The following is a 24638-nucleotide window of genomic DNA, read 5'->3' as shown; positions in this document are numbered from 1 at the left end:
ACTTGCCTCATTCCCTTCCTGTATAACCAGGCACCCTGCCAATATAACCTCGCACCTCAGTAATGGTCCCACAGCTGAGGTCCTTCAGTCTGCCATCCTCAAAAAAGGAATGTAACTAGTTCTCTAGGTGGATAACTCAAAATTCTTTCATCTCTGCTACTATCATCTGGGGTGGAGTCAAACCCTCACCTCTATGGTAGATGTCTTCAGTAAAGCGATCTGATCTTCCCTGGTGAGCTCCAGGAATCCAGGTAATTGCTTGGCAAAGTCCACGATCTCTTGCACAGAGATAATTGCGAGTTCTGTGAAGTGAGCAAAACGCTGCTGCCTTGCTTCACGGTTATTTGGATCAGGAATCTGGGGCCATGGCTGTAGGAATGGGAAGAGACAGCATATATTTGTGAAAGATGGAGCCAAAGATGAAAGATAAGATGAAGAGAACAAGGAAAGAAAACTACAACTTCAGAACTTCATCTTTTGCTATTCTTTACAGAGCTGTAGCCCACAGATGCCATGCATAAAGTAACACTGTTATCCCAAATATTTTACCTAAAATGCAACTCCCCAAACTTCACTTTTTCTTATTTTGGGTACACTGGTAGAGTTTTTACCGTCACTTTGAGCCTGTCTGTGAAGGAGCGCTGGTTGCACTGCTGCTGAGCGGCCACGAGCTTTTTTATCATGCTCAGCTGTTCCGGCGTCAGTTTGTGGGAAGGGCTTGGTGGATTCGAAGGGTTTGGACGCACCACAACTGTCCGCGCCTGATCGTCCTCCTGCTTCTTCAGCTTCTTCAGTCGTATCTGCTCTTCAGACAGAACATCTAAAGCAGGAATAACTCATGATCAATCATAGGAACACAATGGAAACCACATTAAACACAGGATAATGTGCTGTGGATGAAGAGGCAGAGATCACAGCTGCCTGTACCAGGCATAGCAGAGTGTACACAACACAGACAATGATACTTAGTTGTTTCTCCCTCTATTCCCTACTTTAAGTTGTTTAATTGCCTTTCTTCTAATCATAGTGTCATGTAAAATGTTCACAAAAGTCTGAAGCTCCCCTCATGATGCGCTGCAGATCTCAGAAAACAAGAGTGACTTTCCCCAAAAAGCAATTCCCTAAAGTATCATGTTGCAACAGGTGCTCCCTTCATATGCCATGGTGTGTCTACTGTATTTTATATTATACTACTGTTATGTCTTTTTTCAATATTGTTAATTTAACAGCTTGTGTCATTCAACCCTCTTCAAAGGTCAGACTCAGTCCTGAGTGGAGTTTGAGAGTGAAAGGATAATTTGCTATACAGGCCATCTGCAGCAAACTCTAGAGCAGTAACATACCCCAAGATGAATAATAGAAGAGTAACTTTGTGTAAATGTACTGAGGACCAAGGGCAGGTCCTTCAGGAACAGGGTTACATGTCTCCTTCAGTTGTTAAGTCAAAGGGGAGATGTTATTTGGATGTAACACTGTAAGGAGGAACTCAAAGGCATCTGCTCTACAGAGGGCTGATGGGGTCCCTCTCTCAGAGAAAGGGAAGCACATCTTTTCTCATAGGCTTGACAAGCAGCAAAGAGGGATTTAAACTAAAGCTGCCTAGGGACAGGAACCTCATTCCATCCCTTTTCTCTCCCAATCCAATTCGATGCTAGGTCCAGCAAGAGATGCCCAGAGCCTAGAGAGGGTATGCAGGTCAGCAGGAGACACCTGAAGGGCAGCACAATGGAATTCCTGCCACTCCATCCAGTAAGTCAGGTTCATCAGGAGCCCAGCTAAAATGCCTCTATGCAAACGCACATAGCATAGGGAATAAATAAAAGGACTTAGAGACATGCACACACCTGCAGGGCTGTGATCATATTGGCATCACAGAGAGAGGGTGCACAGCAAGTAGGCTGGCCTGGACTTCAGGAGAGCAGACTCTGGCCTCTTCAGGGATCTGCTCGGTAGAGTACTATCAGATAAAATGCTGGAGGGAAGAGGGGCCCAAGAAAGCTGGTTAACATTCAAAGATCACCTCCTCCAAGCTCAGGAGTGATGCATCCCTGTGTCTAAATTGGAATAGCATGGATTTGACAAATCACTTGGAGGATAAAAGATTGGTTGGATGGTCACACTCAAAGAGTTGTGGCCCATGGCTCAATGTCCAGGTGGAGATCAGTGACAAGTGGCATTCCCCAGGTGTTGGTACTGGGACTGGCACTGTTTAACACCTTTGTCAGTGATGTGGACAGTGGGACTGAGCACACCCTCAGCAAGGCTCTGACAGCACCAGGCTGTGTGCTGTGACACTCTGGAAGGGAGGGAAGCAGAAAAGGAACTAATTAAAAAAAAAACCCTACACTCTGCATCTTCAGGAACAAAGATAAATAAACAAAGCTTGACTTTACAAATAAGACTTTAAAAGTGCTGAAAGATTCTTTGGTCTCATTTGTTTAATGCACAGATAACATAGAAAAGAAAGGTAGTTGCAATAAGATGGGGGGTTAGTCTCTCCTGCCATGCCCACAGTGAGAGGATAAGAAGAAGTGGCCTCTCAGGCCATTTAGACAGAGGAGATTTAGATTAGGTATTTTAAAAAAAAATTTCCTTGTTAGGGCATGCATTGGAACAAGTTGCCCTGGGAGGTGATGGAGTCACCATCCTTGGAGGTATTTAAAGAGCACCTGGATCTATGCTCAGTGATATGGTTTACTGGCTTAAGGGTTACAGTGGTACTACTGGGTACACATTTGGACTTGATGATCTTAAAAGATCTCTTCCAGCCTTGATGATTCTATAGCTGCTACACAGAAAAGCAGGCCCTAAAACTGAACAAGTATACAATTGCACTTCTTAACAGAATCATGTTAAACAAAGACAAGAACTGGAGAGCTGCTGTAAGACAGCATTCTTGGGATTGAAAAGACAGACAAAGAACATAACACAGTCAAGCTGAGAGTAACCTTTATCCCTGACTTCAAACAGTGAGGATGTGTGCACAAGTACATGCACCATGCACAAAATTTACAATTCTAACAGTAAAGGCATTCAATACAATTACCAAAATAAGGGGGATCTGTAAGATTAGAGACTGCTACTTACAGTATCAGTTTAAGGAGGGAAATAATTGATCCAAGTGATTACAGTCCCTCATCTTGGGACTGCAATGCACAAAAAAAAAATTATCTGGTAACATGTTACTTGGCTATTAATGAATCTTGAAAACTGCCTATGTGCAAGCTCCTACACCACGCTAAATTCAAAGCAACCTAACTTACTTGATTTGTCAGGAAGGAATTATTTAACCTCATGGTTCACACTGGCTTAAAAACAATAAACTGGCCATGAATAACTTCAGTCTGGGAATTAGAAGAATGTTTCCAGCAATTACTAGGGGGGAAGTTCTGGAATGACCTTGCAAGTGAAACAGCTGGAGGAAAAAGCCCTTAGTTTCTGTCAAAACTAACAAGGCAAATTGCAGTGGGGATTACAGCATCAACAAGAAATGCCAAGTTCTTGATAATAACACCAAGATTCCATTTGACCTAATTTTCCTGAGCTGTCTTCAACAGAAAACAATGACTAAATGCAGAAACATACTGAGGCTCTCTGTATCTACCTGCAACAAAAGAGAAGCAAAGTGAACAAGTGGTCTTACTGCATTGCTTTTCGAATACATCTGTTTTGTAGCTCTTGGGAATGGGGAAACGGGGTAAAGACAGCACACGTAATACTGATACAAACCAGTGAGACAAAGATAATGATGTGCTGTGTTTCATGCTGAAAAACTGAACAGCATGTTTCCTAGCTCATTAGGACTTAATTTTTGCAAAATTATTTTATGTTTCTGGAACACCCACTGTTCCTAGCTGTTCTGGGTGCTGAATGTCAAAAAAGAAGACTTCAAGCAGATCTAACATTAACTGAGCATTCATTCAGTCTTGACCAGCAAAGGGATGAAACCTGGATACCTTCAAGGAGGGCTGCTCCTTATATGCAAGCAGAAATACTGGTGAATATTCAGAAACAGCAGCCTTATGGCTTGCGTGAGAAAAATAGCAGAGATCACTAAAGGGAGCAATGAGATCAGCTCATACACAAACACAGCTGCAGTACTGTGGTGCTGCCCTTGACCTCTTTTGCAAGCTCACAGCAGGTAGCAAAGAAAAGTGCCTGCTGTTCAAGGAGCACGGTGACCAATCTTACAGTCCTGGTCACAAGCGTGATGTTACTGACACACTTTACAGCACCCTGATGAACATGTGAGTCTTTCCTCTGCTGGTATATTCCACAATTTCTTACAAGAAATAAAGCAGGGCTGGGTGTTAGCGTTCCACTAGCAGCCTCACCTCCCTAAGTGATCGTTGTTGAGCTTTCAGTGACTTCCCATACATATTCCAACATTCAGCCTGCTCGGCTTCCACGTCCCCCCTCCCCAAGCACTCGCACTGCCCCCTGCCCTACAGCCATCGTTCCCAGAGCCCTCCTGTTCCACCCCAACCTGCAGTGCCCGGTGCCTGCACTCACACTGCTCCCGCATGCCGGCCTCCTGGCACTTGCGCAGCCGGCACTCCTGGCACTTGCGGCGCATGTACATGTCCATCTCGCACTTGCCGCCGTTCTTGCAGACGTACTGCGCGCCCTTGATGACACTGCGGCGGAAGAAGCCCTTGCAGCCTTCGCAGCTCAGTACGTTGTAGTGGAAGCCGGAGGCCTTGTCCCCACACACGCTGCACACTTCGTTTCCCAGCATCTTAGGGGCTGGGCCCTTCTTCCGCTTCAAGGGGGGATTTTCTACCAAAACGAACGGTAGTGAGGGAAAAAAAAAAACAAAAGAGAACTCACAGACATGAAGGAAGCGTGGTTGTTTGCAGACAACTGCCCTACTCCTGACAACCAACATCCTCACTCAAACCTAGTATCTCCCGGCCACACACCCCTTTTGGGCAAGCAAGTCTTCTGCAACAAACTTACTGACATAATCTACAAGGTTTCACCTCAACTATATAAACAAATATAGCTTCCCACTCATTCCTCTCCAAAACAGAGTGAAAGAGCCAAAACACACTCAAGCCAAGTGTTCTGCACTTTCTAATTACAGTTACATTACCAATGTTACAGTTACATTACCAATGTGACTCAACTACAAAAAAGTTGAGTCAAAATCCAAGACTGTGCAAAAAGTAAATTTCTTCAGAACTCACCTCAAATTCTCTTACTTCTATTTTCTGCCATACATATGCACAAGAATAAGGGAAAATGTTTCCTCAATTCAGTAGCGACAGAAAGCTAGTGCTGAAACTGTGACCCTACAAATACCAGACTGAGCAAACAATCCCTGTAACTGAACACTTGGGGAAACTGTTGAAACAGAAGACAGCAACTTGTGGAGTTAGCTGCAATAAGCACACAAACAGTACACTTCACAAGCTCTGTGAGCCTTTAGAATCCTGAAGCCAGCACCTCCTCTTCAAAAAGAGCACTCCCCACTCCAAAAAACACTCATAGTGACAGTTAGTTTACTAAAGCTTGTTGCTCTATTTTAAACATGGGGCCTTCACTACTGCCTCACACTTGAGATGGTCTTGTGCAGCAGCTCCCAACTCCTCCTATATCATTCTGACAGATTTTAACCTTATCAGTGGCTCTGCATTTTGAAAACATCTTAGGTCTGCTCCAACACATCTTACCTTAAGCACTCCAATCAAATGCTTGCCAATATTAAATGTGCATCCCCTCCCTATTAGCCCTCTCTCTTTTCCATCCATTTAATTCTAGCCATGTTGACACCCGATATTCTACACAACTCATAGTGCAGGTATTTTTCTGTATGTCACATATTATAGATTCTTCTATGGCAGCTGTTATAAAGATTACAACCAGCATGTCTTGATAAATCTCCAGATAACGTTTAGATATGCCTGGAAAGCCTTTACACCAGAGTTACGGCTTAGTTTGAAGAAAAAGGCTACTGCCTATTTCTTGATCAGCATCAGGGTTACAATTGCAGGTCTCATTTTTGTACTTACTCTTCCTTCCAATACTTCTGTCCTTACTTGCATTTACGTTTACTATTCTGCTGAATGGTAATCAGTTTTAGGTCAGACATTATTATTTGTGTTCCTCAACACAAGTTTTCAACCATGAGTATCTTGGTGCTGATTTTCAATCCCACTGACTTTACAGAGGCCTGGAGGTCACTCATTTTGGCCTGCACGTCTCATTGCAGATTGGACAGCAAGAAAATGTCATCAGAAAGGTTAAATTTCTGATATTCTCCTCTCTTGTTCAACTATATTTCTCTTCACACAATAAACTACCAAGTAAAAATTATGCAATCCCTACAGTTACTTCAGATTACTTAGTATAAGCACATGTAATGGTGGAATAACTAGTATAACACTTTGCTGAAGCCTCAAATGATGTTCATATGCTTCTGAGGAATAGCAGAGTAATCCAATGACTTCCACAGATAAATCTGTCCCTCTTTTGGATTTCTTAGCCGTCTTTAAGACATTACATACATTTCTTATTACCTTTTCTATGACTGCTTTATTGAGACAGGCTTATTCTTTGATCTATGCAAATTATTTTCTATCTCTGAGCATGAAGAATTTTAGTTATATAGATGATTATTGTTATTTTCTGTAGTCAAAGATAACACAGAAATAACATAAGATGTATAAAGAAAGCACGAATGCCACCTCTGAACCTTTAGCTCTCATTAGGGTCCTACTTCCTCAGTATATTGCCTACTTAATAAATATTTTCCACATTTTGTTTCTTTTCTCCTTACATTTTCATAAGGAATCAATCTATCAATCACTTTCTTTTCAAGTCCTCAGACCCATTTTAAGGACTTTTATTGGATAATCTCATATCACCTTTTAACTACTCTGTTTCTACTCTATTGATGAGTCCTCATCCAATATTCAGATTATCTCTTCATTTTATATCAAGATTGCCCACTGCCTCACTGCTGAGCAAAAGCATTAATGTGTCATATTTTCATTAAGATGATGGCCCTATGCACTTATGCTTTCCTTTTTTTTCATGTTACCTGTCCAGAGATGTTACACTGTCTTCTTACAGTTTGAAAGTACAGGATTGTGGCTATAAGTAGCAGCTTTAACTACAGAATCTCACTTCTATGCCTGATAGTTTTCATTCTCAGTTAGCATAAGAAATACATGGAGAAACTCCTACTGTCTTCCCACTGCATGAACCTTCAAAACCCTATGATTTCTTTGCACCACCTACCCTTGTTGGATTGTCAACTGTAGTAAAGCTTTATTGTTCAGCAGCTTTCGATAAGGCCAAAAAAACTTTATCTTACTGCCATGGATCTATTCTCTAGAAGGTCAAATAAGCAAAATATTCAACGCATTTACCACTTAGATAAACCCAGTCTTCAGCTGTCAATAACTGACTCTATTCTTAAACATCATCTCTGAGTACCTCAAGCACAGTAGAACTTGTCCTAAAATTTTGCCAAGTATCAATTCTGCTTACAGCTGAAAGAATGGATAGCCTTTATCTTGCATAGATTTAGTGAGAATTTTTGCCTACCTGTATGCTCAGGGGGGTTCTCTGAGCCAGAGAAGAGCGGAAGCCCTTCCTCCTCCATTTCGAATACACTTGCCACCCTCTTCCCATGATCCTGTGTGTTGAGTTGAGTGGGACCCATGGAAGCCACACAGGAAGGGCTCACTATAATCTCATCGCTGCAGCCTTGTTTCTGCCAAGCAAGGGGCAACAGGCATCTATCTTAAAAGTCCTTAGTTTCTCTCTACTACTGAAGGTCAGGAAGTACCTGTGGAAAAAAAACAGATGCAAAAGAGGCGCAAGTTCAACTACTGAGACTATTAACTTCCAAAATCTATTACATGCTGTATCGCAAGCAAGCTTCAAGATTTCATTTCCATAATTAGCTTTGTTTTATCAATGTTTATACTCTTAAAATGCAATATTTTAACTAACTGTGGTAAAAGGTACAAGACTAGCATATCTAGGTGTAAAACTATTCTTTCATTGCCAACAGATTTATCAAAGCAAGACAAGTCTTCATTATTGCCAACACTACCAGTGCACTTCATCCCTGATTTCTCCAAGTGTGTAAGAGGCAAATTCCTGGCATTATATCCAGTGGCCTTTGTTAAAGCTTCCAGTAACAAATAGCTCAGTGCTGCCAGCTGCCCTGAATTTTGGTGTGTGTATTGCAGAGCATATAGAAAACTGGAAAAGACATTTTTTATACAATTATTTAGCAGACTACAAAATATTGAATTTCCCTCATAGTATCAGTAGCTAAAGACTGACAAAGGTTGATGACGCATCTAAGATGAGAAATCCTCCCCTCACCTACAGCAAGAAACTGAAAGTATGTGTCCTCCCTATGGGAAATGGCCACGATGCCATTCTCAGGAAATGGATTCACCACCAACCTTCTGAGGACACCCTTTCGTGGAACCTAGAAACCATGCTGAAAAGCATCTTCATTACACAGCCCTAACTCCACTACAGAACCTGAAACTGGAAAGCAAATCCAACCACTTTTTCCAAAAAGCCCCACCTGCACAGAAAGGACCCTACTCGGTTGATCGCACAGATTCAGTGAAACTGATGTAAATGCTCACCCCTAAGCTGATTGAACGTCAGTTGATCTTAACTCAGTGATTTACCAATGCAAGCTAAAGAGATTAACTGATTTAAAAAGCAACTACGTGAAAGGCCTGTACCAGTTTGAGTGATTGAGTTCAGGACTGGAAGCCTATCAGTCCCTGAAAGACAGGAGGTGACAGAAAGCTCTGAAGCAGCCCAGATACAAGAACATCAGGCAAGCAGGGGCATGCCTCACACACTGTAGTGCTGACCATGAAGAGGCAGAAAACCACTGTCCCAGGTCCCTTCCTTCCTCCTGGGTATTTGAATCAGACCACACAACTTTTCTCAGAATGTCAAAAACAATGATGAAAGCAATGCTCCCAAAAATGAACCCCCTCCCAGAATTCTGAAGCAGGCATCAAGTATAAAAGCAAGTCATATTGTCAGGCCTGCTGAGATCCTGTCATCTCCAATTACACTGTGGACGCAGGTGTTAAAACCCACAGGGCACATTAATTCACATGACATCTGTAAACATAGCCTCAGACTGCATCAGGAATTCAGAGCTCCCTTCCCCCTAATGGAGCTGGAGAAACAGGCTATCTAGGACAAAAGCAGTGACAGCAAATATGAGACTTAAACCTACAGACAGAAGGAAGTCCTACTGCGGAAGAGGTACAACCTAGCCGATGCGATTTGCAACCAATTCGAAGAAACTCACGGTCCTCAAAGGAACAATGTGGCTACCACAATCAACTTTTTAAAAAAAAGCATCCCCAGGAAATCTTGCAGAAACTGAATACCTTGTGAAAGCAGCATCGAGCATCAGATGGAGATAGGAACTTTAGTGCAATAAATCCAAACCCAATTTGTATTCCTAGTCCTATGTAAGCTCCCCACCAATGCTGACACAGATGTCTCTGGACATGTTTGGTCATGAAACAACAAAGCTAAGAGTAAGCCTCTGCATCTCCACATTCCTTTAAACCACACAAAAGACTCACTCAAAGATTAATTACTGTGCAGAATGAATCACCAGCAGCACTACTGCAGCAATTTTTCAAAGGAAGGGTTTGATCACCTATCTGAGGGACTGATTAACAGCGCTCAGGCCCAGGCCTTCGTACCATGAAGGTACTTCGTACCAGAGACCCATTCTTAGTGCAATCCTGCCTCAACTGAAACTTATTCCAGAAAACAAGAGGAGGGTACAGTCTGATGGGATTTCAGAACTGTGTAATCTGCACAATGACTGACATTGCAAGAGTGAAACTTGCTGTCAGGAGGACATCTGGAGTACAAAGAGGATTGTCTGAGACACTGCAAGCTACCAAGAGGGAGGGGAATATAAATCCACGAGCACATCCATGACACAGCAACAGAGAAGTCACTTTCTGCACTGTAGAACTACCCAATGTGTTCCTGCTACATGCACCAGCCTCCAACCTTCCCAAAACAGAATGGGTCAGATAGAAAAGGTTACTTGTCTTCTCTGCTCCTAAGACAGAGCAGTTTTCCTTTTGTAGGTGCAATAATAACACTTGCAGCCTGTGGAAAACTGACCTGTGAACAGCAGCACTCTGGTGATAGGTAAAGAAGCCTACTGAGCATTTTCCTCACATGCACACAAGTGAGAGGCTGTGTGACGAAGCCTGAGGTTAGTTTTCACAGAAATGCGTGAGGATTGTTTTTACGTGACTAAAAATCTTGCCAAGTTTTGTACTAATAATCACGATATTAGAGATTCACACCTTCCAATCTGCACCACCACTTCAACCAAAAATGCAGAAAGGTGATGCAAACCGTAACTGCAAGAGGGAACACTGTCTTCTTGACACAGTCAGCTGTGCTGCCTCCCACTGTCTGTCTCAACTCCTTCAGTTTCAGAAACCAGGACTGGCCATGTGACAAAAGATGAAGCAATCACTTCTCTCAAATGCAGCATCTTGAAGAGAGCAACCTGATGAGCAGACAAACTCCAGTGAGGAAACAGGTAGAGATGAAAGGCTGAGGGAAACAAATTTCTGCTAGCCCTTGCCACGCATGTCTCAAATGAAACACTAAACACTTCTGTTTAGTGTCTGAAATGTGTCACCATCAGCTTCACCCTACTCCATTTCTTCCATCTCCCCTTCTTTTCTGAGAAAACAGAACAACTCAGATACTGATGGTCACAGGTCAGCACTGTTACAACAAGGTACTGTTTTTTCATAGACTAAAGATGGCAGCCCTGCCTCTTGCACCTCTTGCTAAATGTCAGAAACATTCATCACTTCCTCCAGCAACAATCTCATCCCATTCCCTCAGCTGAGTCCTCCTCTAAGCCAGCTGAAGCACTTACACATTCTTTTGGAAGACTGTGATCTGACCTGTCATCAACAGACTAAGCTACAGAACATACCAAACTATTGTCCCACATTCATTGAGGACAAGTAAAGGAGATACCACTGGGCAGCACAGAATATACAGAAACCAATGAGCCAAATGCAGTTAGTATGACACTTCTGCTGAAGAGTGTTGTCCTCTTCCTGATATTCTTAGTTTAGCACTTTCTGTGAGGAGTTTAAGGATCAGGAACCAGATCAGATGCAAGCACATCTCTGAAACTGTACTGTGTAACATATGAACAATCAGAGAAGCAGTACAACAAGCCCTTTACCTCCAAATAATGGAGGCTCAGAGGAAAGAGTAGCTTTTTAGGAAGTTGTTCAAGTCTCTGTGATCCTTCAAAACAGAATTTACTCATCGCAGTCCTGGCCCTGTAAATTACAATATCCTACAGTTTCTGCCAAGGCAAACATATATAGCTATGTTTCAGTTCTGTAATGAGTCACAAGCAGCCACTGCAGCGTGTCAGCATCAGCAGAAGAGACCTCATGTTTGCATACATATGCGAACATGACTGTGCTCACTGTGTGTCAACAGGACAGCATGGGCCTTAATAGGCTGTTGGTGAACAAATACATCTGACAGGAAGGGCTATCTTTCAGAGGTAACTAAAGTAGGGATATAAGTAGGCATTTTGGCTTCTACATGTGCTCTGACATGCAGTATAGATTCACACTGGCTGCTAGCATCTATCTCTGAAATCTGGGCCCATGGCAGTGCATAATGACCTCTGCTGAAACCTAAATGCACAACTCACACAGTGATAATGCTACCTTGGGTATCAGATGCTGGCTGCAGATCTAAATGGCCAAGAAAAGAAAACAACACCAGTTATACTGAGATTTCACAGGACTCTACAGCACCAGCAGAAAATTAAACCCCTTGAGAGGCACCACTGTTCCAATCCTTTCATACAGAATAACCATATTTTATGTCCTAATGTTTTTCCTATACTATGCGTAGTGTAGCAGCCAGAGTATTTTCACAAATCTTCCATAGGATCTTGGTACTACCTTGTAGCTGTTTCAGAGAAACAAAGATTATTCCCAGCTCATGTTGGCCTATTCTTCGTCCTTCCCTCTACATCATCACATTTCTCAAAAAATGCTGAAACAGATAGCAGGTCTATGAGTGAGGCAAGAGTATATGACACGTTTCAATTAGAAAAGTTGAAAAATACACCTTGTACCTTTCAAGACAGAAAATGAATCTGACATTTTGAAAATGAAGTAATATTATATGTGAAAACTGTCAAAATTCACATGCAAAAATAATAACTTCAGATTGACAATGGGAGAGACAAATCACAAAAATGCAAAATGTGAAAAGCAGTGCAACAGGATACTGTAAAGAATGATTTTGAACACTGTATGTTCAAACATACAAACATACAACAACATACGAACAAACATTGTATGTAGACATAGTATGTCTACAAAGAATGGAAAAAAGTTCTGCAACTCTCAGGGAACAGACTAGTCCAGTGTTCCTGCTGTAAGTCCCTCTCTCAGAAAACTGCAGGGACACAGTTTGAAATTGCATTATCCATATTCATCTCCCAATAGCATAAAGGCAACCACAAACTGGAAAGAATTTGTGAGCCACCATCATTCCCAAGCTGATAAAGAACAGCTACAGCCTCCTGATTGCTTTCATTTGCTGTCCAGCTAAGTTTCAGCTGACCATGAGCAGCTGTCCAAGACTGTAGCACTGCTTTGTAAGCCTTTTAAGTTGTTTGCCACCATTGACAACTATGCAGAAGAGTCCTACAAGTCACTCCCAGCTACGCAGCTGCATTCCAGTCTCAAATTAAGGGTCTTAATCACCACCTCTCCCTTCCTTCGCTCAGTTCCAAAGCCTGCCTCCCTCCCCCCATCCCCCACCTTACTATGGGTTTTACTCCTGCTGCTAACCAACTCCTTTATTACTCATAACTTTGCTGATTCGTGGCATGGTCTTTGCCTAGGCATTTGTCTCTCCCTTTGAAGTGGGCTCACTGCAGCATCCAGCTCTCACTGGGTTTCATTTGGTCTCAACACAAGGCACGCTGTCTCCTACCCAGGTCGGGCAAGGAAACCACCACAAAGTTCAGAGAGCAACAGCAGAAGTGACTAACAACTGAAAAGATTAAAATAAACAGATGTATGTCACTTGGTTGAAAGAGTACTGGGAAGAGAAGAAAGGTGTAACTATGATTTCCTGAAAGGTGTTACTCTGAAAGACACTATATCTAAAAGAACACTGAGAAGGGAAAAACATCCTAAAGCTGAGTTCTGGGAGACTGGAAGTCTTCATAACTTTCCTTCTCGAATTAGACCTTATAATTACAACCAAAATACAAAGACTTCTATGGACATTTATGAATCTGAACTTAATATGACTTAGCTATTTTGTGGGTGAAGTGTCTATTACAAACAAACAATAGTAGCAACAGGAGTTCCAAGACAGTTTCACCCTACATAAGGCAAGAAGGAATGTAGGACTAAACAAGTGAACAAATGGGTTAGCAAAGTGGATTAGAATCTTAAGGCACAACTGTGTGACCAAACACAATGCAACAAAACAGGGCAGAACAAACCCTGTAGTACAAAGTACTCCTGCTTTGCTCCACATAAAAAGTCCAAAAAACCAAACCTGCTCCTCCTTCATGATCTGCGGACTACAATATTTGTTGCTTTCCTGCAGAACCTGTGGACTCCCTCCTTTTGGAAATATGGCTTCCCAAATTTTAAATCAGATGACAACAGAATGCACTGACTCCAGTCCCACCCAGGGAACTACAGGCTCTGCAAAGCTCACCCCCAACAGCAACTGTTTTGCAAGTCAGCTCTCCTGCTCACATGCCTCATCCAGAAGCGGGTGCTCCCTGCTCTCTCATCTGCCTCTCATTATACCTTGCCTGGCAAAGGCTGATGTTTTGGGTTTGCCCTTCCCTTCAACTCTTGGTTTCTGTCTGATTAAAGAGAGCCATGTCAACACAAGGAGCAAGAGGAAAAGACAGCATACATGAGACTACTTTCAGGGTGGGTAAGATCCTGAAATGGACTGTGCCTTTATTTTTCCTCCCTCCCTCTCTCCCAATTGCCAGATGTCCTTGGTTCTGCAACTGAGTGGAGGAAAAGGAGACGAGGTTACTGGAGTTCATTCACACTGCACACAGGGCTGCTCCCGTCTCTCTTCCTGTTTGCAAGGAAATATTAGTCCCTCTGACAACGGGAGACAGCAAAAGGCAGACAAGAGGATAGGGGAAGAGTGAGAAGAAGGAAGGGAAGAGAGAGAGGGAGGAAGGGATTATGGTAAGAAGACTTTTCCCTTGTTAATGAACTGGAAATGAATAACAAGTCATATCAGGAGTGATGTAGCCACCTTGCTGCCATGAAATTCCTTTAAAAGGCCATTGACACAAGTTCCTTTGAACTCTGGAAAACAACACAACAGTGATCTGGATAATAAAAATCTCTAACCCCTTCTTAGGCCTTCTATTGTCACCTCAGCTTTCAAGCTTCTGGCTAACCTGGCGTATAGCCAGGAATGGCTATAACCAGGGTATGCAGGAATGGCCAAAACCAGGGTTTGCACAGGCTTACAGCAAGGAAGATGTGACAGTAGCAGCATCCCTCCATCCTCCCCTCCAAGCCATCCTGTAAAATGACAAGTCATCCCTCCTCAGTTCTATCTGACCAGATGAGCTGTGTAGCCAGTTTCCCAACATGGGGAGGAGACAAAGCAGAGTCACTTTAGAGGGACACCAACTTCTGCAGCACTCACATGGATGAACATGAGCAGAACTTGCTGTTTGTAGCTGAACTGCAATAATCCCCTATATCTGGCCATGACTCCAGCTCACTGACAGCTCAACACCACTATCAGCACTGACCTTCAGATGGCAGGAAGCATGACTGAGTCTCTGATAGGGTCTTCCTACAGGAAAAATTCCATCTGTGCTCCTCCCAGTTGGATGAAACACTCAGAGCAGCTGCCTCTTCCTGCTAACAGAAAACAAAGGGGCAGCTCTGTGCCACTTCTGGGGAAGCAGAAGGGCGGGAATCCAGCCTGGGTCCTTGTCCACAGAATGTGTCAGCATCACCTGTAGTAGCAATTTTTCCCTATGGAAACTCACTTTAAATTGGAAACAACATTCTTTTGCCAGTAGCACTCAATTTCTCCAAGCAAATTTAGCTATCCTAGCAGCAAGTCCTTTTTCCCCTAGCACATGTATCTGTGCAAATGTGGTTTTGGTTTACATGTCTGTTTTTCTTTCTAGGGTCTCTGTATTGGCTAACAGTGCCTTTCTTTCACATTTCTAACCACAGCACCAGATACACACATTACTAACAAAAAAAAAAAAAAAAAAAAAAAAAGTCAAAAGTGTTCAAGCAACCAACAAAACTTCTTACTATAAAATAATCTGCTAACTAAATCCCCCTTCAGTTTGGAAAATTAAAGTTGAGGTGTCTGCAGCTCATTAATCCTGCTGCTGACCAGCTCTTACACACCCTTCATGCAGCGATAGCTCATCACATCCTACTTGAAGGCCAAAAATGCAATCTGACCCCACCACCTCTGTTTCTTTTTAAATGCCACTGCATGACATCATGGAAAACAGGACCACAGACCCAGTTTCTTTCTGGATGCCTTCTCTATATTTACTCAGCCATCTTCAACAAGCCATCTTGTTCTGCACAATTATACATAGCTATGCAAAACATAAGAGTCAGGCATTCTTTGAAGCAACAGTTTTATAACCCAAAGCTTCCTTTGTCTTCACAGAGAACAAAGTTTAAAAGACACAAGAAGTAATAGTGTCACCAAGATCAGAAGCAATGACAATAACCAACTAGGTCTAAAAAGCTGGGTTTTTTTAAATGGAGATGCATAGAAGTTGGAACAGAGTGGGGAGAATTAGAGAAGCTTCTCTCTTCAATAATTGTGGACTTTCCTGGGAGCACCATATTACAGAACAAAAACTCTACCATGGATCCTACATTCCTCCTTTATGATACTTAGTCCCACAGATGTTACAGCCCGGCTTCAGGGAAACATGACTCTGATTCACAGCACATCTGAGATGTCACCCCAATGCTATTTCCAATCTGAAGCAAGAGATCAGAACTTTGGGAAAAAAAAAAAAAAAACCAACACACCAAAATAACATCCTGGTAGTGGAAATGCCAGGGAAAAGGGCTAAATCTAGTCCATAAGGAGTAAGAGGACCAATAAGATTATGTCCAGAAAAGAGCACTGCAGGCCTTTTTTCCATGTATAGAAAATGGTAGTGATAAATAATCCCACAACATGCTGTTGGGTTTTTTTTACCTGATTGTTTCCTTAAAAAATTATTTCATCTCAACTATGCAGTAAGGGAACGATATTTCATGATCCTATTGGCCTATTCTAGCTAAGCACTTTTTATCAAGGGAAATCTCCTCTGCTCCCCAGGCCCAGTGCATCTCTTCAACACTGAACCTCAAACTGCTGTTGACTCCTCTGAGCAGGAACATGGCACAGTCCACTAACTGCACTGAGTTACTAAAACAGATAAAAGCAAAAAATAAGCAGCTGCACTATTTTATCAGAAAGACATGATGACAAAAGACACATAAAGCCACAGCATAAATCATGGCAAAGCCAAAAAGAGCACTTAAAAGCCTTCAACTCCTATGCATTGTCCAGACTACATTCTCTTTTAAACTGGTCTTCTCCATCCTCTACCAGCTATGAAATCAGAGGTCATGAAGAAGAGAGGCAGAAAAGGAAAGAAGAGGAGGGCTGCTTACAGTAAAATTGTTCGTTCATTTTTCTGACTTCCTCCTTTCCTCCCACCCCAGGAGTACTTCCATCAGCACACTGCACATCACCATAACTGATACAAGATTGCTTCTGGGAAACAACTTCTTAGTAATGTCTCTATATAACACTTTGTATCCAAGCACCATTCCATCCAAAAGCATCAATCACAACAAATACTACCGCTCACAGGCAAACCAGAAATACAGTACTGGATTGCAAAACAGGCAGGAAACTCATTAAGATTCCCTTCAGGGCAGTAGGGGAAAAGCACTGATTCCCATTCATAGAAGGATCATCCCTAGATGTAGCACGGAGGTCAGGAAGAAATTACATACTACAGAAATACCCATATATAGAACACATCAGAGGAATACCGTAACAGAGTTTTAAACTGCTTCAGAGTAAGCCTGACTGGTAGTCTATTCCCCACTCAAGCATCATCAGGATCTATTTTGTCAGGTTTTGCTAATACTGCTCTTAGAAGAGCAGGAAGAGAGAGGCAGGGGTGCAGATGCACATATCCAAACAGATCAGCCAAAAGACTGCAGCAGAGCAATGAGAGAGATCAGAAGAGCTGCCAAGAAACACAGTGAAGACTGGCAGAGGGGTGCAGGTCAGAATAAAGGACTATTAAGAGCTTTGCTGCAAAGTAAACTTGCCCTGCTTTTGACTACTCTTCTGGATACTGGCCTGTATAGGCTATTTCTGCTTTGGGGGGGTCATTGCAACTGAACCCTTACAAGGTACAGTATCAACAAAATAAGGAGGACTTCTCTGAGTTTTATAAACCCACCAAGCAGAAGCTAGGAGGGAAGGGTTAAAGGTCTGAAAATGAGATAAAGAGATCTGTGTGACAGGAAGGGAGCATGTGAGAGGGCGTGTGACAGGCTGTGTAGCAGAATGTGTGTGTCAATCTCATTGCCTTCAAGGCTCTTGGCCAAATGTGGAGTTGAACTTTCTGCAGACTTTGTCCTGCCAAGTCATGTTCCCTTCTCACACTGCCTGACATCACCACAAATACTCAGCTCAAAAACAGTCCAGAGCCAGACAGAATCCACCGCTCAAACCCCAGCCAGTGAAATGGCTGCACTGCCAGCACACCCACCAGAGGGGAAAACAGAGCCACCAACTCTCCTCACAGGTTGTCTCCAAGCACCCAGGAGGCCTCACCCTCATCCATGCACAAAGTGCAGTACCAAGGTACAAAGAGACCAGAGGTGCTAACAGACCAATGTTTTCCTATTGCCCCAATAACAGCTCAGAACAGACTGAAAGTCTGCACAAAGGTTTTAACAGAAAAATGCAAAAGAATGTAACCATCAGAACATCTGAGTTTGTCACAAGCAGCGTGCTGCAAGAGTGCAGTCTATTCCCAACTCTGGCACAACCCTGCCACAAGAAGGAAGCCATCACACACGACCCATGGACAAATGAGAAACCAGTGAGCCTGCAAAGACTGATGCTCCAGCAAGGTCTGCAGGAAGCCAGCACGCGTTATCCTACAGAGCGCTCCTATAACCTTGACTTCTCAGAAATAAGTGCAATTCCAAGATCGAGGCTGCAAAATGCAGCACATGTACAAGTGTGTGGGAGTAAGCAATGGGACTAAGCCAACAAGTGGCTCCATTTCTTATTTTGATCCTTGTGTCAAGGAAGAAGGGTGTGGATGGCCCCACTGATTCTGGGACACTGCTAAAGGCACCACCCAGAGCAAGTATCAGGGAGTAGCAGTGGAAGATGATACTGAAACAAGGGAGAAAAAAGTCTGCAGTCTCTTCTTGTTTTTTTCTTCAACCTTCACCCCCAGTCTGCTGCTTAAAAGCAGCACTTTAGAAAATGCCCACAAAGTACAACTGATAGGGAGAAAATGAATGTTTTCTTCAGGCAAAGGTTTCTCCTTTCTCCACTCCTGTTCAATTTCTACAAGAACAAACATCAGCTTGGGAGCTTTCTGCAGACCAAAGAACAATTTTTCTTCAGTCCCATACAGGCCAGAAAGTTATGTCCCTGCTTTTCAGACACACTCTGATAACAGAGGCTACCTTGGTATGATCTATAATTATTTTATATCTTACATTTTACATTTTTATTTTTCATTATAAAACACTCCTCACAATAGAAGTTCCCTCTTCCTTTGCTAAGGAAGGGGTTCTGACACCTTCCTTAAAGGTGCATTAGTGCAACCTTGCCTGTCCTCATGCTATATGGACCTTAAATCATATCCTTACCTATCATACCCTTACCTGGCTTCCTGTCCAGATATGCAGATGCCTGAGAATGTCCATCTCACCAGCTGCAAACACAAAAGCCACGTTTTGAACTTCTTCCTAGCCCTTTCACAGAAATCAGCATATTATTCCTTTCCTGCACACAACGGCCAAAGGTGGGAAGCAGTCAATCAGAAGACTGGAATCACAAAGTTGTTGTTTGAGGGCCAGGTGACAGCTTCTCCTTCTACTCTTGGAGCTTGCAGCTGGCTGAGCTGAGCTGCCCTGCCTCAGTGGCACTTCTCATGCAAGCCAACGCACGCTGCTGAGGGCTGCCCACAGGACTCTGAATGTGCATGTGTGCCTGCATGTCAAGGCATGCACCACCACAGCAGGTCCCAAAGGCTGTTCCAGTGCAAGTTCATGTGCCCACACAAAGCTGCATGTGAGCTTCTGCATGTGAAATGTGCAAAAAGCCACTATGTGTGCATCTCTGGCTGTGAAATCCTCCAGCAAAAATCTCTTGCAAGGCATGTGGAGTCCTTTGGGGGCTGGCACATTTCTGCATGTATGTCCACAGCAACCAAGACATACTACAGAGCTGTTACAGAAGCCTACCTGCTCACGCTCATTTCATAAGCGCTCTAGATGAGACTACTTAAATTCCAAACATTTTCCTTTAAATTGGTATTACACACAGTTTTCAAGATCATACTTGTTAATTTATTTTCTAAGTTAATGGCAATTTATGATGAAATCTAAAACAACCATTTAAACAAACACACACAGACCCTATTCAAGCAGAACATGGCTACTGGATATCGTTTAAGAAATCTAACTCCTAAACTCCAGAAAGTCACGAAGTCCGCAGAGTCAGTACAAAACAATTCTTTCTTAAAAGCGCAAAGAGATTAGTTTCTTCAATTCACTTATTAAATTAGTTCAGTTCACTCAAAGCTGGTGCAGGCAGTATAAAATGGGTGGGAGGTACCTCTCTCTTACAATCTCCAAAGAAATCAAGACAAGGAACGATGAGTTATGCTCATTCTAAGATCTGGAAAGAGAATTACCAAAACTAACCAGTTCATTCTGCTAAATACCCCTGATAGAATCAGTTATTTAATAGCACACTCCAGCAAGCATATTTTCTGTTATGTATCCAGTGCATGATTTGTGTGATTATAGTATAAAAATGTGCATATTTGATTTGACCTTTTTATTCAAATGCAGTTTTGTACAAGTCATGAGGAAAGAAATTCACCCAGTAATTACAACTGACCATTTTGTAATGTAAACATTTACTGTGATATAATAGCATAAATAGATGTATGCATATACACTGTATCGTCGTGTTTGGCAAGAAGCAGTAATAGATGAGCCTAACTGATTACACTAAAGCTGCCTTTTAAGAAATTACCAAATGCAAAACAAACGTTAAATGAATTATTTAAATCACTGACTTTAATCATGATTTCTATCAGCAAGTGGGAAGCCTTGATTTAAACCAATCAACCTTGTTTGCCTCATAGCTGCAGGAGGACCAGTGGGCCAACAGTGCCCTTCTCCCTGGAGGGAGAAAGGATACGACTTCCATGCCCTATTGATTTCAAGAAATTTTATGAGCATATTTGCCAATATTTTTTAAATTTAAAACAAACTAGAAAGCCTTATATGCCGGGAAACACCTACTCTCTTGTCAGTCATGTGCTTTAGCAATCAGTCTGATACTCACCTAAGACCTTATTTACATCTCAGAGAGGTTTCTATGAGTACACAATATAACCTGACTCTGCAACATGGCTTTTATATTGCTTCAATTCTCACATCCCACAAGATAGTTCTCCTACTTAGGCACTAGTTTTGGTCTGCTCAAAACAAGAATTAGATTTCTCATCCTCTAACATTTTCTCTTCACTTCTTCACCGACTTCGCACTAAATAAACATTTATTTTTTCCTCTCCTTAAACCTACTGGGAAGATCTGCAATGCTCTGCTCTCCTCTGTGCACTACCTTAGTTAACCTTTGTTCTCCCCAAATAAGATTGTTAAGAGTTTGACAGTGCATACTTCAAAGTGATTTATAGTATTACACCAAAATTATGTAAATCATCTTAACATTTTCTTTTTGACACTCCATAAAGCAAGTAATTTTGCCTTACAGGAAATCTGGTTTTGAGATCTCCAAATATAAAAGTACAAGTTACACTAGCTTTAGGGGTGTCTCCCTTTCAGTGGGAACACAAGAAAGAAATTTGTCTATGTTCCAAATACAGGAAAAAAAAGTATTTGGTCACGAGCAGGAAGTCACAAAACAATATTGACACAGGAATGCTAAAGAAAGCCATTGCATCATTTCTAACTGCTATATTTTTAAGGTCTGACTGAACACGGACAGCCTCTTTTCATTTAACAATATTAAACACATCTCTCAAACCTGAAGTAACTACAATGAAAATGTTAAGTCAAACACAGTATTTGTATACTAGCAGAAGTACGAGCTAATGACCAAGTTCAACCTGTTTATAAGCTTTAATGCAAACCTGTACCTATCAGAAGGAAGCACTCCCCTGAATTCCCTCCTAAGATGAAATTCCTTCACACCGAGACAGTTTCCACAGCCAAGAGAATGTGACTCTGCCTTCCTGAGTTATTATGCTGTAAGGAGAACAAGTTAACACATCCTACAGAAGATCAGCAGAACATTCTCCCCCAACGAAACAAGGTATTTTTGTAGAGAATCATAAAACGGTTTCGAGTGGGCCTCAAAAATCAAGTAGGTTCAACCCCCACCACAATGGGCAGGAACGCCTATGACAGTTCTGGAAGACCGACTTTTCTCCAAGGCTGTCAGGTGTGAGAATCTCATTACTTGGTGGGGGAGGGAAAAGAGGGAGAGTGACAAACAATCTGATAAGCTTTCCTATTCAACACGCAAAGAGCCACACATCTGCAACAATGAGACTTTCACAGCAGCTGCTTCCAGAGCAGAAAGGAGGATCATCCTTCAATGCACCCAAGACAAAGCACATTATATTCTATACTCTTCCTTAGACAGATGGAATCACAACTTCTGAAAAACAGCAACAGTTAAAAATTTTTAAATTCAGAACTTGAAATTTTGAAAACTTGTCAGTCTTGACAGCCATACAATCACGGGCCAGGTCTAATTACAAGAGACATACTTCTAAGATGTGAGACCATCACCATTTAATCTAACATTCAACAACAGCAAAATTTCTTCTGTTTACCTCAGAACCAGCATGCCGAGTTGTGAGGACTAATCCAAGAGAAAGGAAAAGAAAGTCATAGCAATCAAATGCACTTTACCACACTGGAAGCACGACTCTTCCTGCAGGTGTAAGACAGGGACAAGGCAGCAAACTCCTGCTCTGTATTTGTACGGCTGCACGCTTGTCCTGCATAGCCTCCCTGCACAGCCAGCTGGTAAGGAAAACATGCTGACAAGACACAGGGAGCTGCAGCAGCAGTAACTGGAAACAGCAAGCGAGAGCAACCCCAGGCACACTGCCAGGACACACTAATTCTGTGAAAAAGTTTCCTGTCCCTATTTTTTTAGATTAGGCAATTTATATATATATAGTCCCTGCTGCGCTACTTCTCCCTGCACCCCTTCACAACATGAGTAGCTGCAAGTTTCCTCTGGCAGCTACAGAACTCCCATGCAGCTCCACAATGACCCATTTTCTATCCCCCCCTCAGGCTGGTTTAGGTTTATTTCCTCCACTTTTTATTTTGGGGGTCTGGAAGAAAGCTGTTAAATATTTTCACCCTGGTTTTTCTCCTGCAAAAGCTGACCTTCCTGTACAAAAAAGAATGCATGGACATATTCATGTATGAGAGAGAAGTATCACTTCAAGTGCTAGATTCCAAAAAGGGGTCACACCAGGAAGCCACAAGTCTGTCTGCTCTCATAAGCCTTCCAGCAGCGGTATCTTCTGGTGAATATGCCACAGGTGCGGTGACAAAGAAGTGTAGCAAGGCCAATCTCCACCTGGTCCTGGCACAATGTGTACCACATCCAATGCCCTCATTTCACAATCCCAACGATAGAAGGGTAGAGCTCGGGAACAACTGGCTGAAGTTTTCAAACAGTTTTTGTTTCCCTAATTAAAATATAAGGAATGTTTTTCTACTTCAGCAAGGGGGTTATGTTTTCATTCAGACTCAATTAAAAAAAATCAAGCCCACCACTCAGTAAAGAAAATAAATCCCAGGTTTTCTGTTTTCTTTTGTCTGACCTCAGGTATAGCCCTCTCTCTGACACCCAGGAACAGTAGATCAACTCCATGTACCTAGGAACACGAAGCAGATCCAAGAAGACTCTTCCCTACAGACAAACATAACCTGCAGTCATAGCCAGAAACTGTCTGACACACAGTGATCCAAACTGTTAGTCAGAAACGTGACTCAGTGCTGGAGACTTCCTCAAAAAACCTTGCAGGGAAGAGCCCAGCTGTCCCTTTAGGAAAAAGAAAAGAAGGGAAGGAATTTTCAGGAGATAGAGCATTTCTCTTTCACCAGTGATCCAAGGTTTGCTTCCAGCCCATAATGAAATCCTGTCTTGACAGATCTGTGGACTTTAGCAGCATAAGTTTCAGTGAAACGGCACAATGAAGAGTAACCACCAATGTAAGCAAAGTTACCTTTTAACAGCACCATGCAAGCTAACAGCCGTACAGGCAAGTTTCTGGCCTAGAAAACTCACGACCCGTGTTGACAGGATGCAACAGGTGAATGACACAGAGAACTTAAAGTTGAGCATAGAGGAGAGCTAACAAGTTACCACAAAGCAAGTAAACATCTCCTGACAGCACGTCCGGAGACAGCATACAGAAAATCGGGCTCTTCAGATGCACGACAACAGCTACGAGAAACTGACACCGCTCCCCAGACGCCTCCGACCCCCTTAGCAAAGGGACTCTCTCCGACAGCGCGACCGCTCGGTCCCCGCCGGCAGACACTGCGCATCACGGCTGGCGCTGGGCTCCGGACCCAGGCCGAGAGAGTGACCCCTTCCCTCCCGTCCGCCGGGCTCCTCTCGGGTGACGCCGCCAGCTCGGCCCGCACCCCGCCAGGCCACGGGTGCCTCAGCGGGACGGGCCGCCGCCGTCCCTCTTCCTTCCAGCACCTTCCAACGCCGCCCGGCCCGGCCGGCAGCACGACGCGGGCGGGCGGCGCTGCGCCGCCGGCTCCGGGTCGCAAGGAACGCTGCGGCGCTCGGGCCGGCGCAGGCCGCGGGGCGGGACAGCGCGTCCACGTCCCCCGCCGTGAGTCACGGCCCCGCGGGCGGCGAGAAGGAGACGCCGCCGCCCCCAGAGCCAGCGCGAAAAGTTACCGGCGCGGGCCGCGGCTCCCGGCGACGCGCGGCCGCCGCCCCCCGTGGCGCAGGTGCCCGAGCCGCGGGCGGGAGGGGCGGCCCGGCCCGGCCCGGCGCTGCTCCCGGCGCTCTTGCCGGCGCTCTTCCCGGCGCCGCGGCGGAGCTGCCGTGATGTCACGCGGGCCCGGGTCACGTGCAGGCGCCGCCCGCCCCGCTCCGCCCCCGCGGGTCCCGCGGGACGCGAAGGCGCCGGGCGCGGGTGATTCCCGGGCGGTGGGACCGCACGGGGGCCCGGAGCTCCCTCCCGCGCCGCACCCGCCGGCCTC

The 24638-nt window shown here is 43.6% G+C and overlaps 1 protein-coding gene across 4 annotated transcripts in view; it reads right to left on the bottom strand.

The window, feature by feature from the left end:
* The window catches only part of NR1H3 (nuclear receptor subfamily 1 group H member 3), a 29616-nt gene extending 5198 nt beyond the window's left edge, over positions 1-24418 (bottom strand). Inside the window, exons 1-5 of one of the 4 annotated variants that reach the window (XM_053944565.1) lie at positions 24331-24418; positions 7555-7798; positions 4513-4779; positions 612-820; positions 190-369 (exon numbers count right to left, since the gene is read on the bottom strand). In XM_053944565.1, coding sequence (XP_053800540.1) covers positions 190-369; positions 612-820; positions 4513-4779; positions 7555-7672 — 774 coding nt within the window. In that variant the 5' untranslated portion in view covers positions 7673-7798; positions 24331-24418. Of the gene's footprint in view, positions 1-189; positions 370-611; positions 821-4512; positions 4780-7554; positions 7799-19010; positions 19800-23638; positions 24189-24330 lie in introns of those variants that run through there. The other 3 variants (XM_053944564.1, XM_053944567.1, XM_053944566.1) reach the window with 3 other exon arrangements.
* Between the last annotated feature and the right edge of the window lie 220 nt (positions 24419-24638).

This window comes from Vidua chalybeata, chromosome 6 (assembly GCF_026979565.1).
Source record: "Vidua chalybeata isolate OUT-0048 chromosome 6, bVidCha1 merged haplotype, whole genome shotgun sequence".
Classification (NCBI taxonomy): Eukaryota; Metazoa; Chordata; class Aves; order Passeriformes; family Viduidae; genus Vidua; species Vidua chalybeata.
The sequence above is the reverse complement of the archived record's forward strand: the minus strand, read 5'-3'. Positions and strand labels throughout refer to the sequence as shown.